The sequence below is a fragment of the Agelaius tricolor genome, unplaced genomic scaffold (assembly GCF_023055355.1).
Source record: "Agelaius tricolor isolate 1412-34295 unplaced genomic scaffold, bAgeTri1.0.p SCAF_15, whole genome shotgun sequence".
Lineage (NCBI taxonomy): Eukaryota > Metazoa > Chordata > Aves > Passeriformes > Icteridae > Agelaius > Agelaius tricolor.
This window is the reverse complement of record NW_027269275.1, coordinates 15,643,681-15,658,240: the sequence shown is the minus strand read 5'-3', so window position 1 is coordinate 15,658,240 and position 14,560 is coordinate 15,643,681. Positions and strand designations below refer to the sequence as shown.

Genomic DNA, 14,560 nt, shown 5'->3' with positions numbered 1-14,560 from the left:
CTCTGCCTTGGCCTTCTGCATTCCCCCACATGTCCAGGCTTGCTCTGCCCACCCCAGGCAGCCATGAGTGTGGGCTACACAGCCACAGTGTCTCCGTGCTTTGGCTCTGGGCCCTCTGCAGGGACTGGGACCAGTCTGGAGTGACCCAGCACGAGGCAGACACTGACACACTTGAGCAGGGACAAGGACTAGGATGTAGGGAGGGGATCCTTCCCAGGCAGGACTTCATGCACTTAGAAAGAGCCATGGTCTGGGGCACTCAGACCTTGATGGGGAGACAAGCAGGGAGTGGACAGGGAAGCTGAGTGTCCCAAGGACCCTGCTCATCCCCAGAGTTGTGCAGCCACAGATCTTTTCTTCCCCAGTGGATACCCCTTGGATCCAACATCACTGGGTTACAACTGGCAGCTTTCCAGCCTCCATCTACTCTTTACACGCAGGGGAGCCTGCCTATGGCTACCCCAAAGCCAAAGCACCCCACACCTTTCCCCCATGGGGTCCTGTGGGCATCACTAGTGGGGTTGGTGGCCAAGGTGTGTCCCCCTTGTCCTCTGTGCCTGCCAGGTCTCTGCAGGCAGGCCCCAGGTGGGCTCAGACCCATTTCCCTGCAGCATGTTGTAAAGAGAACAGCAGGTTCTTAATATCTTTATTAGTTAGTTGGTTTATTTCCAACACAGTAACTCCTCTCTACAGCAACAGGTTAGTTAAATCCGGTTTACATATTGCTGTCTCACGAGTGCTGCGGCCTCCGTGCCGCTGTGACAAAACCAGGCTGCACTCAGACAGGAAAATGTGTTAAATTCCGCTGTGACTGGGAAAAAAAGGAAAACCAACAAAAATCAAAAGAACAAACCACCAGGGAAAACCAAACCAACCAACCAACAAAACCAAGGTGAGGAACTGAAGGCGAGCACGGCCACACCACCTCCAGGGAAACCACACGGCACTGCTTGGACAAGAATGCAAGGAGGAGTGAACCCAAAAAGGTCAGGGATTGGGCAAACCCTTATATATATATTATGTATAGGTATTTATATATATATATCATCTGGAAGGACACGCTGAGAAAACAAGAGATCGCAGCGGTATCTACCGTAAAAAGGAGCTACGCAGCTTTCAGAGTCACACCAAGAAGGAAGCACACAGCAGAACAAAGTGGGGGACAAAGGGGCACACTGGTGTTTTGGGGTGGCCTTTTACCAGGGGAGGGTTTGGGTGGGGCACGGGTCTCAGGGCCAAAAGCCCTCATAGACCTGCTGGGAGCCCCAGGAGCTCTGTGCCCTTCACTGGGGAGCAGGGATGGGGTCTGAGGGCAGAATGTTTTTGTGGGGCTGGCTGGGACCTGCTCCAGCGGGCTGGTTCTGCTCACCCAGGCGGTGGCACCTGGTGGGTTCCCTGCTCAGGTCCCCCATGGACCACCTACAGAGACCTGAGCACCCATCAGCAGAGGCAGGGCCATCCTTACCTGTGCCAGGAGGGGCTGGGCACGGCTGCTCGGGCAGCAGAGGCTGGCTGGTGGCCATCACTGGGGTTATGCAATGGCAGGGGTCCGTGCTGAGTGAGAGAGGCAAGAGCCACCTGGAGTCGGTGGCCAGAGGGGGCCCCACGGCCTGGGGGGAGCCAAGCCCTTGAGAGACGCCCCGCCCAGAGCGCAGGCAAAGTGCTGGAGGTGGGGTGTGGATCTGGGGAGCCTCGGTGGCACCGAGGGCAAAGCCAGACCATGGAGTGCTCCCCATACCCCATGGGTCACCCCACAGTGTCAGCACCTTGTGATGAGGCAGCCTGAGGGGCAGGGGGTGCTGAGGGCTCCCCAGCACGGCAGGGGGAGAGTCTGATCTTATTGCTAATGGCTCCTCGGTGATGACACCCACAGAATCGGGCCACAGGTTATGGCAAAACTTGAGGTGGGATTTGCTGTGTGACATCCCCTAAAACAGTGGCCTCTGGACCCTGGCAGGCTCAGCCTAAGAGCTGGGAGTGGAACTGACAGTGTGGCAGGGGCCAAGTCAGCCAATTCCCCATCCCCAGTGCATTTCTGGTGGCAGATGGTAATTGTCCTTTTTGCAACAAGGGACCAAGGAAGTGCCACTACCGGTGGCAGGGGGACACTCATACCACCCTTCTGCCCTTACAGCTTCTGGGCTGACCTCTCTTCAGCTGCCCCAGGGCAGCCCTCAGGATACATGACCAGGGCAAAGGGACAGTTTGGGATGTGATTTCTCACGAGGCTCAGCCAGCTCTGGGGTAGCAAGTCTTGGGTGTGCTGGGGGATCCTGTGCTAGTTCTCCCTAGAGAGGGCCACCAGGGAGAAAAGAAAACTGCATCCCTAGGAACAGACCAGTGACCTCCCATTAAGCGCTGCTCCCTGTTCCTGTATTCCTTTCCATCAGCTGAACTTGGGAGACCAACCTACCTCCTGTGTCCTCTCCACGTGCTGTCCCATCCCATCATCCTGTCCCATCCCAACATCCTGTCCCCATCTCACCACCCTGACCCTGCTACCCCATCCTGGCCCTGTCCCCCTGCCACCCACCCTCCCGAGCCAGGGCCAAGCCAATGCTGGGGAGGGTGAGGACCAATGCAGAACCATGTGTGACTGCTGGACGAAGCCCCTCTCCTTCTCCTGTACCAGACAAGGGGGTGAGGCCAACGGCAAAGAAGACAAATTGACCCCGAAGAAGCGAGGGCCCTGGTGGAGGATGTCCACGGGGCGGGTGGGTGCTGGCGGGATGCTGACGGATGGGAGATGGCTCTGAAGGAGACGTCGGCGGCGGGCGAGGACCTCAGCACGAAACCTCCATGGTGTGGTTGATCTGCCCCATGGCCTCGGTGCTCTCCGAGTGGGTGCAGGCGCGCGGGCGGGTGCCATCCACGGAGCTGGCGCTGGTGAGGGAGGCCGTGCGGGAGCGTGCCAGGCGGGTCATGCTGGCAGATGGCACTGCACGGGCACAGAGAGACGGCCGGGCTGCTCAGGTCCCTCTGACAACCTGAGCCAACATTGGCACCAGCCCTGCTCCCCGATGCGACTGAGCCTGGGCACAAGCTTGCAGCAAGCGGTGCTGTGACAACATGAGCAGCTCCAGGTGAGGGACAGCAGGGCAGGGCTGCTCTGGGCAGGCTGAACGCCAGACTCACTCCTGGGCATGCAACCTCTGGGCATCAGGCAGCGGGGTGACTACCTGACTACCATGCTCCAGGAAAAGAGTGAGCTGGGATCAGAGCTCCCCTGGCTGCCCAGGGAGTGCAGGGAAGGTGGCACCATCCCCCAGCCAGGATGGCCCACCTGGAAGAGGGCACAGTGGGCACACTGCCGAGACTGTGCCTGCATGGAGGGGGAGTTCTCTGAATGCCATTTCTCAGCCCCCAGCCCTGGCTTAGGGTGCCATCTCAGGCAAAGCAGAGCGAGGCAGTGGGCACCTGGCAGGGAAGGGCCAGTCCTGCACCCAGGCTGCCCCCAAAGGTGCCCAGGCAGCTGGAGGGCACAGGCCAGGCAGGCACCATGCAGCAGCGGGCACTGAGCAGTACCTGTGCCTCCACTCAGCCTCCGATCCTTCAGGTGGGTGACTGGCAGGGGCAGGAGAAGGGCAGGGAGGGCAGAGAGAGAGTGTCAGCCCTGTCAGCCACTCCTCTGGGCCAGGAGCCCCTGCCCAGCCCACGTGTGCCTGCACACGGAGCTGTCCCTGTGCACACAGACTGCACACACACACACACACACACGGACACACAGACACACCCACACACGTGGACTTTTGCAACCGTGCACACATAGGTCAACATGTACACACACATGGTCTTAAACTGTGCACACACACGCAGACTTCTGCACATGAGCTCTGCTTGTCTTTGTTGCACACACACAGCCCCTGCTCATGCATGCCCACACACACACGGGGAGCCTGACACACACATTTGTACACACGGAGCCCTTGTACACACATCTGTGCACACAGAGCCTGTACACCCCACTCCCCTGTGGACACACGGACAGACAGACGTGCAGCAGGTCAGCACACACACATAGGCACACACAGACCCACACCAGCCCCAACCCAGCCCCAGCACTCACTGTAGCCCATGCCTTGCAGGAAGTACTTGAAGGCTTCGGTCAGCTTGCCTGGCTGTAGGGAGAGAGCAGAGTGAGCTGAGCTGAGGCAGCACTGAGGCTGAGATCCCCTCTCAGCCCTGAGCAGCTTCTGGCAGCCCCAGTGTGAGACCCCTATGCCCTCATCAGCCCATCCCCAGCTAGCCAAGGACAGCACCAGTGCATGTCTCAGGGCCCAGTATGCCCAGGTAACTGGGGGAATTGTGAGGGCTCACCTGTGTGACCTGGGGCAGCCCACCAGAGTCAGCCATCTGCAAAGAGAAGGTCCTGCTTAGTTTGGGAGGGTGCCTGTACTGCCCACGATCCCCCGTACCCGCTGGCAGGATGCCACTGCTGGGGTCACCCTGCTCTCCCCATACACCCCCAGCTCCAAGGGCCATGATGGACCTGGAATGGAGAGATGGGGACACCCTGCAGCCCTGGGGCAGAAGGCAATGGGGCACTTCATAGGCAGCAGGAACCTCCCTACTGCCTGTTGCCACCAGCCTACCTTCAGGAATGTGGTGTTGGTGGGATCCAGCTTGGAGTTACACTCCACCTGCAGGCAAGAGAGATGATATTAGCACCCTAGGAAGCCAGGAGCCAAGAAAAAGTAGTCTTTCTTCCACAGCATTCCAGCTGGCAAATCCCACCCCAGGAGCCAGGAGCAGACAGGGCACTAGGTGAGCCCTGCACCTGCAGGACCTCCATCCCTGCCATGGGACAGAGGGGACTTTCCTCCAATGAGTGGGGACTGGAACAAGAGGTGAGGGGGACAGGTGAGTCACTCTGTGTCACACGGGTGTGTACATGCACACAAGTGTGCCAGCAGCTGTGTGGGTGCACGTGGCCAAGCAGGGAGTGCCCATGTGCCCACACATCCGAGCGTGCACGGTGTGAGCACATCTGGGCATATGGAGAAGGGGAAGTTTCCCAGGTGTGGTGAGCAGGCAGAGCTGTGTGTGCACAGGTGCCCACAGGAGCAGGCAGGTCTGTGCACCAGCAGGCTCCCACCCCCAGGAGCAGGCAGTGAACGTGTGCGTGCCCGTGCGTGGGCATCGCCTGCCTGCCGCCCTGCAGCACTCACCACCCCCTCCTCAGCAGGCGCGTTGTCTCCGACCACCAGCATCACGGGGCAGCTGCAAGTGACAGGAGAAGGGGGCCTGGTCAGGGTTTGGTCTGAGTGAATTCCCCTGCCCAGGGACCCCTCCATGACTTGCTGGTGTGACTCTTACCGCAGTGTCTTGGCATTGGGCACAGTCCCAGGCCGGTTGATGTCCAGATCCCTGCGGCTGATGGGGGAGAAAGGCCAGTGTGAGCTCATGGGCGGGTGCCACCACTGATGCCACAGCACAAGAATCAGGCCACTGCCTGAGAAGCTACACCCAGCCCTGCTGTCCCAGCATCCTGTGCATAGAGGATGCCATGGCCATCTCTGCCACAGCCCAAGCAGAGCCTGTGCCCCAGGATGCAGCACCTAGCAGAGTGGCAGGGCTCCCAAGCCCCTGCATGCATGGCACAGCATCTTTGCCCCCTTTCCCAGGCCTGTGCCAGCACCCAGTGCAGGAGGAGACATGGGAATGTGTACCCATGGTGGTGGGCTCTGGGACATGGCAAGGCTTTGTTTCAGGTACCACCACTCCCACATCCCCAGCCAGCAGGGGCAGACAGCTTTGCACTGCTGCCTGCATGCACTGGAGGGTGATGACAGCACCCAGCAGAGGTCTGGGTTCTCACAGTGACCTCAGAGCCACCCACCAGCACTGCAGCCCCTCACCCTAGCACAGACAGGGACACAGCCCAGCAGCAGGGCTGCCTGGAGCACTCACCCATTGTACATGTTGAGGAAGAGCTGGAGGTTGAACTGGTTCACCACACTGCCGATCTGCTGCCGGTAACTCTGCACCAGCTCCGTGTTGTTCATCAGCTCCTCCTGTGCCAGCAGGGGATGGAGGTCAGGACAGGTGCTGGGGACACACCCTGCTCCCCCAGCCCTGCCAGCCAGCACAGACAAGAGGGATGCTGGGCAGTGCAGCTGGGCACAGTGGTGCTGCAGGCAGCACAGCCAGGCAGGACATGGGCACGGGTCTCAAACTCCTCAGGTTAAGCCTCAGACCAGGCAGGGCTTGACTGAGCCCAGCCCTGTAGATGGGACTGGCCCAGTGGCACTGTGGCACTGGCAGGGCACAGCCCAGGTGACCCAGCTGGGATGCTGGCCGGGGGCTGGTGGCAGGGGCCTGGAGGGTGCACAGCCCTTACCTGGCTGAACAGGTGGGACAGGACAATGTCTGGCAGCGTGCTGGTGAGGCCGGAGAGCTGCAGAGGGAGCACAGGGAGTTACTGCACTGCCGTGGCTGCCTCCTGCCCCAGGAAGCTGCCAGGACTGGGAGGAGGGGTCGGGGCCTGCCCACCTTGGCAGCTGCCCAGTCAATCCAGCCTTTGCCGTTGGGGTCGATGTTCATCAGGACCAGCCCTTCGACCAGGTCAGGGAAGATGAGCTGCAGAGAGCAAGAGGGGAGAGGCTCAGAGGGGAGGGGAGATGTGCCCTGGGCAGCCCCCACCAGAACCACTGCACAGGCATTGCACAGAGCTGCTGTGACCCCATCCTGGGAGCAACAGGAGACCTGTGGCAAGACTGCCCAGCCACTGTGGCCTTGGCACTGCCGTCCTGGGTGCCCCAACCCCCCAGGAGCCTCTGCAGCAACAGAGACTGCCTGGAGGTATCAGCTCCTGCTCTCCCCCATGCCCTGGACTGACAGCAGGTACAAATAACTCAAGGCCAGCCCATCCCAGCCCCAGGCTCACCGCAAACTTGGCCAGCACGTAAGCTCCTGCCCCAACACCGATCCCGATCACATATTTGAACCTGGAAACATGGAGAGGTCCGTATGAGGGACAGCAGGCTCCAACACATTCCCTGGGACACCCCTCCACCCACAGCAAGAAGACTTGCAGGGTGCCAGCTTACAGGGACAACTCCCCCAGCCCCAAATCCTTGTCTTCTGTCCATCTCCCTGCCAGGACCCTCAGCCAGCAGCTGTGGAAGAGAGGCTGACTCACCCAAAATGCTGCACCACGCTGGGTAACATGGCAGCCAGCTGGTCCATGGATGGATACTGGTACCTGTGGCACAGGGAGGCACAGGATGGTGGTTATGGAACCTGTTCAGAGCACAGCGTCTGGGACAGGGCAGCTGGGCTGCCTGAAATGGGCAGGGAATGCCACCCACCAGCAAACCACCCACCCTGGGCCAGTTGTCTGCCACAGGCTTTGGCACAGTTTGGAAAGACTCACAGACAGGGCACAACTGCCAGGCAGCAACAACCCAAGGGGCAGGGAGGTGACACCCCAGCAGGCACAGTGAGCCCCTGCAGCTGGCACCTACCCCTGAGGGAACTGTGAGGCTCCTGCCTGCTGTCCTGGTGCATCCACGTGGCACACCACAAAGTGCTTCGTGATCTCCTGCATGTCCTCGTAGTTGAAGAAGGTGTTGAAACAAAGCTTGTCTGTAAAGGCCAGAGGGTATCAGAGACTAAACACCCCAACACTGGGGTCTGGTGGGCCAGGGGAGCATGGACAGCAGCTGCCCACCCTCCCACTGCCCTTCAACGAGGAGGTGACATGCCACCAAAGCCATCCCATCCCCTTCCCTCCAAGCTCCTTGTCCTCCCAGCAGAGATCACAGCTACTGTTAGCAAGGGCTGCATCCTTACAGGTGTCAGGAGGCATGGGGATGGACAGACACAGCGAGAATGAGGAGTTTGGGATGGCCTCATTCTCAGAAGGATGGGACTGAGGGATGCAGAGCCCAGGACTGCAAGACCACCCAGTGGGCAGCAGGATTAGCAGCCTGGGGTATTAGCCCTGTCCAAAATCCCTAGAAAGGGCTCAGGCAAACACAGGATTTGAGGAACAGCTGCAAATCTCCCTGCTTGGAAATAGTCAGAGAAACATCTCCAGCTGTGGACAAAACCCCAGCACTGCAGTGGGATCCAGATACTGCCAGGGCTTGGAGGGGTCCTGTCCCGTGGCATCAGTGCTGGGAGATGACTCCCAACACGTGGGGTGAGGCAGGTGGTGAGGCCCCTTGCAGCCAGCGTGACGTGTACCTGAGCAGCCAGAGCTGCTGCAATGGTGACACAGCTCATGTGGCATGTCAGTGACTCAGCCTCAGCCGCCAGCAGAGCGGGAGATGCCTCTCCCCACTCGCAGGGAATTGGGCATCCTGGCTCAGCTGGAGAGCACAGCCAGGAAAGGGCTCTGGGTGCAGGTCTAGGGCTGCAGGCTGACAGAAAAGGCAGCATCTCCACATCAGAGCCCCAGCTCGGGGTCCCTCCTTCCCTGCTATTCCCAGTCTCTCTTGTCCCCCACTCTGCCCTGCTGCCAGCTGGCTCCATGCTCTGAATACCAATGGGCTGGCAGCAGCAGCGAGGACCAGCCCAGCATCCCCCATGTCCCATCCCTGCCTGCTGTGGGCAGCATCCCCCATGTCCCATCCCTGCCTGCTGTGGGCAGCATCCCCCATGTCCCATCCCTGTGCTTTGGGCAGGCAGGCAGCCAGCACTGGGGTGGCCAAGCACTCCTGGCTGTGCCTGGCCTGGGCTTTGTGTCCAGCTGAGCATCCAAATGCCCCTGGTGCTTTCAGATACCCCGTGCAGCCATGGCTGGGGACAAAGGAGCTGAGCCAGGGGCGATGTCCTGGCACCCCCTGGGGCTCAGCCCCGCCTGCCCTGCAGCCCCAGCTGGAGCAGCACTCACGGTTGAGGCCCACATCGTGGTAGGTCAGGATGGCCGGGCGGTTCCCCTTGGGAGAGCCCCGGATCACCACGTGCAGCAGCCCGTAGGGGGTCTCAATGTCGTGTTCCTGGGGAAGAGGAGAGATGGGGTGATGCCCACCTGCCCTAGGGCATTCTTTCATCCTCTCCTGCCATCACACCCTTCCCTGCTGCTTCCCCAAATGGCTGGATCCCGTGGGAAGACACGGGAAAGAGGAGCAGCTGTCCCAGGAAAAAAAAAACAGCTCTGGGTATCCCAGAGAGGGTAGAAAGCAGGACAAATCATGAGGGAAGGGAAGGGAAGGTAAGGGAAGGGAAGGGAAGGGAAGGGAAGGGAAGGGAAGGGAAGGGAAGGGAAGGGAAGGGATCATAGGATGTAGGATTGGACATGTGTATCATGGGATGGGATTGCAGGATGGTATCAAGGGATGGATCTAAGAGAGCTTGAGAGAGAAGGATAACAGGATAGGACCACAGCACAGAAGAGGAGATCTTCAAAGGCTTGAGACTGAGAAAATTTTGGCAACATGGTAGGGGTTCACAGCATGGCCCAGTTGGGCACAGATTTGATGTATCTGGGACAAACAGGCAGAGGTCAGACCCTGGACAGCACTCCAGGAAATGCTGCAACTGATCCCAAAATTACAGCTAAAGTAACTTTAAAACCTGAAATGGCAGTGCCCCCACACAGAGACAAAAACTACCCTGTGCCTCAGTTTCCCTGTCTAGGAGGGCTCCTTTCCTTCCACATCCTGGCCCTTGCTGCCAGCCAGCACAGGAAACTGAGCCCAGGTGCTCCCCAGGGACAAGGGACCAGAGGTCCCCTCCAGATGCCCACCAGCCAGTCCAGCAGCAGCGACCTCAAGGCTGGGATCTGCTGGGTGCAGGAGCAGCATGTGCTGAGCAGGGCAGGGCAGGGGATGGTGGCAGGGTGCCCAAGTATCACAGTCCTCACTGCTGGCACTGGCAGCCCCATGGCCGGGCTGGTGGGAGGGGAGCAGGTACGTGGATGCTCACGCGGGTTACACGCCACCAAGGACTCTGAAGGACACGGGCCTGGGTGGGAGGAACAGCCTGGGGACAGGGTCTCCTCACTGCAGTGCCTCCCCTCACTGAGACCTGCTGTCCCTGCGGGAACACGGTGGCCAAAAGCAGATCCAGGGCTCTATGGAGACATCTCTTCTCACCCAAGGGCACCCTGACCCCATCCTTCATCCACAGCTGTCCCTCCACCCCTGCAGCTGCATCAGTCCATGAGCAGTGACATCCCTCTGCAACAACACATTGGGACACTGAGGCAGAGCAAGGGCCTGGCCCAAGGTCACAGAGCAGGAGACATCCATGTGGTCTGGTCCTGGGCAAGGGCTGCCTCCTTGCCAGCACCATCCCCATGGTCCCCATCACATGCCCAACAGCTCAGCTTTCAATCCTACCCCAAAATCACCTGCCCACGGTAGCAGATCCAGCCTCAGCACTGCTCCCTCCTGCCCCCCACCCTCCACCAAGCCAGGCACATCCTGCCCGTGGTGCAGCCTCTGCAGCACCGCTGGCTACCACAGCCCTGCCCTTTGCCGCAGGGATGCTCGCTGGGGGAAGAGCCTCGGCATGCAGGGGATGCACGCAGCAAGGAGAGAGGGGAACAAGCAACCCCAGCAAGAAGAGAGGGGCACAGACAACCCACAGCAAGGAGAGAGGGGCACAGACAACCCACAGCCCCAGCGAGGAGGGGCATGGGGGTCTCAGCACCCATAGGTGTCTGACAGAGCCCACCCATGTCCAGGCTACCTGCTCACCGCTGCAGTGCTCCCTCCTCACTCACCCCCTCTGCACCAGCCTGTTGCCATCGGGTGTTGCCATCACCGCAGAGGCCAGAAAGCAACTGAGGGCTTGTTTCAAAACAGCCAGAGACCCTGTCCCTCTGCGGCTCAGGGGGTGGGCAAGGGGCAGTGTGCCCCTGTCAGCAGACAGCCCCAGCACGGAACACAGCATCTCTGGGCACAGCATCTCTGCTGGCCTCGGGGAGGACACGCTCAAGGACAACGCGTCCCCAAAACCTGCAGCACATCAGGGATGCGGCAGCAGGGCTGGGGGGAGGAAGGGCTCCCCAGCCGTGGGTCCTCCCTGCCCCAGTGCCCGCCTGAGCCACGCCGAGCACTGCCGGCTGCAAAGGCCCAGCCTGGGCAAGCAGGAGAGACGCTGGGGCAAAATACCTGGGGAGGGAGGGAGAGAGGGAGGGAGGGCAGCGAGCAGGGGAACGGCGGTACCTACCCCATCCCAGCACTCCGGCATGGTGAGGAGCTGGGCGGACGAGGATGCTCAGGCGGCGTGGGCCAAGCTGGAGGTGCGGGTGTGGGGCACAGTAACGCAGCGGCCGGGGCCAAGCGGAGCTCTGCGCTGGCTCAGCCCCTCTGCTGGATTTATAGCGGAGCCCCAGCCCTGCGCTGAGCCCTCCCTCGCCCTTCCCCCTCGGCAGGCTTGGCCTCCATTGCGGGCGAGCGCCGCGATGGAGCCAGCACTCAGCCATTGGCTGCCGCGGGAATTATTCATGCTCCAATTGGCCCCAAATACCCTTGTTTATGAAGAAAAAACGCCTGGCACCGTGCGGTACCTTCTCCATCTTCCCTCTTTGGGCAGACGGAGGCAGGCGGGGTGTCTGGACTGGCATCCCGCGGAGCAGCCCCGGCACGGCCAGGGCAGTGCCCGCTGTGCCCCTGCACACACCTGAGTGCAGCCACACAGAGCCAATGCACACACCTGGATGCAGCCACACAGAGCCCAATGCACACACCTGAATGCAGCCACACAGAGCCAATGCACACACCTGAGTGCAGCCACACAGGGCCCAATGCACACACCTGAGTGCAGCCACACAGAGCCCAATGCACACACCTGAGTGCAGCCACACAGAGCCAATGCACACACCTGGATGCAGCCACAGAGAGCCCAATGCACACACCTGAATGCAGCCACACAGAGCCAATGCACACACCTGAATGCAGCCACACAGAGCCCACTGCACACACCTGAATGCAGCCACACAGAGCCCAATGCACACACCTGAATGCAGCCACACAGAGCCAATGCACACACCTGAGTGCAGCCACACAGAGCCAATGCACACACCTGAGTGCAGCCACACAGAGCCAATGCACACACCTGAGTGCAGCTACACAGAGCCAATGCACACACCTGAATGCAGCCACACAGAGCCCAATGCACACACCTGGATGCAGCCACACAGAGCCCAATGCACACACCTGGATGCAGCCACACAGAGCAAATGCACACACCTGAATGCAGCCACACAGAGCAAATGCACACACCTGAATGCAGCCACACAGAGCCACGGCCGAGCCCGCAGCCATGGCCAGGGCCCTGCAGCCATGCCCAGGCAGGGCAGCACACACACAGCCACAGATGGACACGGGCACACACTAAAAACAGGAGAGGGACATGGCAGGCGTGCTGTGCCACGTGCACATGACCATGTGTGTGCATGCACAGGAACACGTACCAACACAGACACACATGGGCCAGGCAAAACCCTGCCTGCCAGGGGGAAAACTTGGAAAGTTAATACCATTACCCACACCAAAGCACGTGCACCCCACAGAATGCTTGTGGCACAGCCCCCAGGCCAGGCCCTGTGTGTGTCAGTCCCTGTTGCTGTGCATGTCATGCACACCAGGAGCACACCTGCTGCATCCTCCTCCTGTGTGCTCAGCATGGATGCCACGGCCATCACTAGTGCTGGTGGATGCACAGCGAGGTGCACACCTGCAGAGCCTTGGGCAGGTGTGCACAGAGGGGCACACACATGTCCACACCTGTGTCACCTCACCCAGCAGCACACTCGTCCCACCAGCTGCGGGATGATGGCAGGCAGGGGATGTGCAGGGTTTCTCCCTGACCTGGGGATGTGCAGGGTTTCTCCCTGACCTGGGCACTGCCAGTGGCAGGCAAATAAAGCAGGAGGAGGGACAATCCAGCAGCTCCAAGGGGTTGGATCACGTCCCTGGACTGACACATGCTGTGTGCATGCACACAGGTGTGAGTATTCCCATGTGCACATGTGTGCAGCAGAAGATTTCTTCCCTGATCCCAACAAGGCCTCTCACCACCACTGCCCCAAAACCCCCAGCAGTCTGTGGGTGCCCTTCCCCTGTACCCTGCCTGCCCCTGCCCAGCCCAGCACCACTGCCCAGCTTGGCATGACCAGCACAAATCTGGGCAATCGTGGATGGAGAAGGAGTCCCACAGTGCTTTCACTGCCTTTCAGGAACCCACTGAAAGCCATGTGCTACAAACAAGCCAGGGCTGCACAGGCAGAAAGTCTGGATGTGGGAGAAAGGACAGGCAGGCAGAGGGATGACATTCCCACTGCCTCCACCAGGCTTCACTCTGACTGCTCTGCTGCCGTGGGGAGCTCAGACCTAGACCTGGAAAGAGGCACCTCTGCAAATGAAGGACTGAGTATGATGGGGAAGCCCAGCTCCCAGGTGGTTCCTGGCACTCCTGGTGCCATTTTTGGTTTCCCCAGCCCTGCTGCCTGTAGAGCCAAAGACCATGACAGCCACAGTCCCCGGAAGAAAAAAAAAAAAAAACAAGAGATGCAGAGGGATGAAAAAAGACAGAAAGTGGTTAACAGAAGACAGAAGGGGTAGAAGAGCCAAGGTGAATGCAAAAGGGCTTCAGGGAGATGGGAGGGCTGAGCAAGGCTGACTTTGCTGGAGCAGCATCAAATGGGATCACCACTGCCTTGGCTACCAGCCCACTTGCCAGGCAGGTGGCCCAGGCCTCCTGCAGGATCCAGGGCACCTGGTTCCCAGGGCACCTTCCCCCAGCTCTCCTGCACCTTGGCTTCTGTCTCAAGGGCTTTACTTTGGCTGGTGGCACAAGTGGGGGCTCTCCAGGCCCCCCACTGCCCCAGCCACCCTGAGCATCCCATCAACAACTGGCTCTAGGGAGGAGCAAACAGACAGTGAAGAGTTAAGCTGGGGGCTGGATTGGATTATCCCAAGGAGGTGAGCCTATAAAATTGGGTAAGATCTCCCCAAGGAATGGCAGTCAGCCCCCAGCCTTTGCAGTGCACCAACACACAAATGTCAGAGTGGAGAAAAGGAGGTGGTTGCCCTGGCATAGCCCAGGAAACTCAGCCAATCCCTGCCCGGAGGCTCTTGGAGGGAAACCAAGAGGTCAAAGGGTCTGGCTGGCTTGGGAAAAGCTGCCTTGGTTGTTGCCCAATTCCTTTTCTAGGTCCTGAGGTGCATCCCTGTGGCATTTGCTGTCCAGAACTGCTCCACTTGGGCACCACCAGGGACACAGTTCAGTGCCACCGTGGGCCAACCCTGAAATACACAACGATTGTCCTGGGAGGGACACTGCTCTTTAATATCCCCTGAGTGCCAACCAAGCCCTGCCCCAGCACAGCTGAGCCAGAGCCACACTGGTGCCTCTGGTGCTACTGAGAGCTCTGGGCAGCCTGGCACTGCCACCTCCCTCCCTCCTCACCTCCCTCTCCCTTCTCTCTCTCTCTCTCTGGTGCACCAGGAGGTTTGGTGTCCCCTCCAGTGGCCAACAGAAGCCCCAAGCAAGCAGAGAAAGGAGCAGCCCAGCCCTGCTGCTCCCAGCCCCAGCACCTCACCAGCTTTGGAGCTGCTGGGGAAGGCACCATTTTAATTATTTTGTGGCTTTTGAGAGGGCC

General features: G+C 59.9%; 1 protein-coding gene across 4 annotated transcripts in view; it reads right to left on the bottom strand.

Annotated features, from left to right (window-relative positions):
• Nucleotides 1–629: 629 nt before the first annotated feature.
• The window catches only part of NDRG4 (NDRG family member 4), a 19,356-nt gene continuing 5,425 nt past the window's right edge, over nt 630–14,560 (bottom strand). Inside the window, exons 1-15 of one of the 4 annotated variants that reach the window (XM_071440722.1) lie at nt 11,125–11,284; nt 8,840–8,945; nt 7,467–7,587; nt 7,142–7,204; nt 6,887–6,947; nt 6,493–6,579; nt 6,341–6,397; nt 5,911–6,014; nt 5,317–5,373; nt 5,169–5,220; nt 4,593–4,640; nt 4,318–4,353; nt 4,067–4,118; nt 3,526–3,564; nt 630–2,938 (exon numbers count right to left, since the gene is read on the bottom strand). In XM_071440722.1, the coding sequence (XP_071296823.1) occupies nt 2,784–2,938; nt 3,526–3,564; nt 4,067–4,118; nt 4,318–4,353; nt 4,593–4,640; nt 5,169–5,220; nt 5,317–5,373; nt 5,911–6,014; nt 6,341–6,397; nt 6,493–6,579; nt 6,887–6,947; nt 7,142–7,204; nt 7,467–7,587; nt 8,840–8,945; nt 11,125–11,145 (1,059 nt within the window). In that variant the 5' untranslated portion in view covers nt 11,146–11,284 and the 3' untranslated portion in view covers nt 630–2,783. Of the gene's footprint in view, nt 2,939–3,525; nt 3,565–4,066; nt 4,119–4,317; nt 4,354–4,592; nt 4,641–5,168; nt 5,221–5,316; nt 5,374–5,910; nt 6,015–6,340; nt 6,398–6,492; nt 6,580–6,886; nt 6,948–7,141; nt 7,205–7,466; nt 7,588–8,839; nt 8,946–11,124; nt 11,285–14,560 lie in introns of those variants that run through there. The other 3 variants (XM_071440720.1, XM_071440723.1, XM_071440721.1) reach the window with 3 other exon arrangements.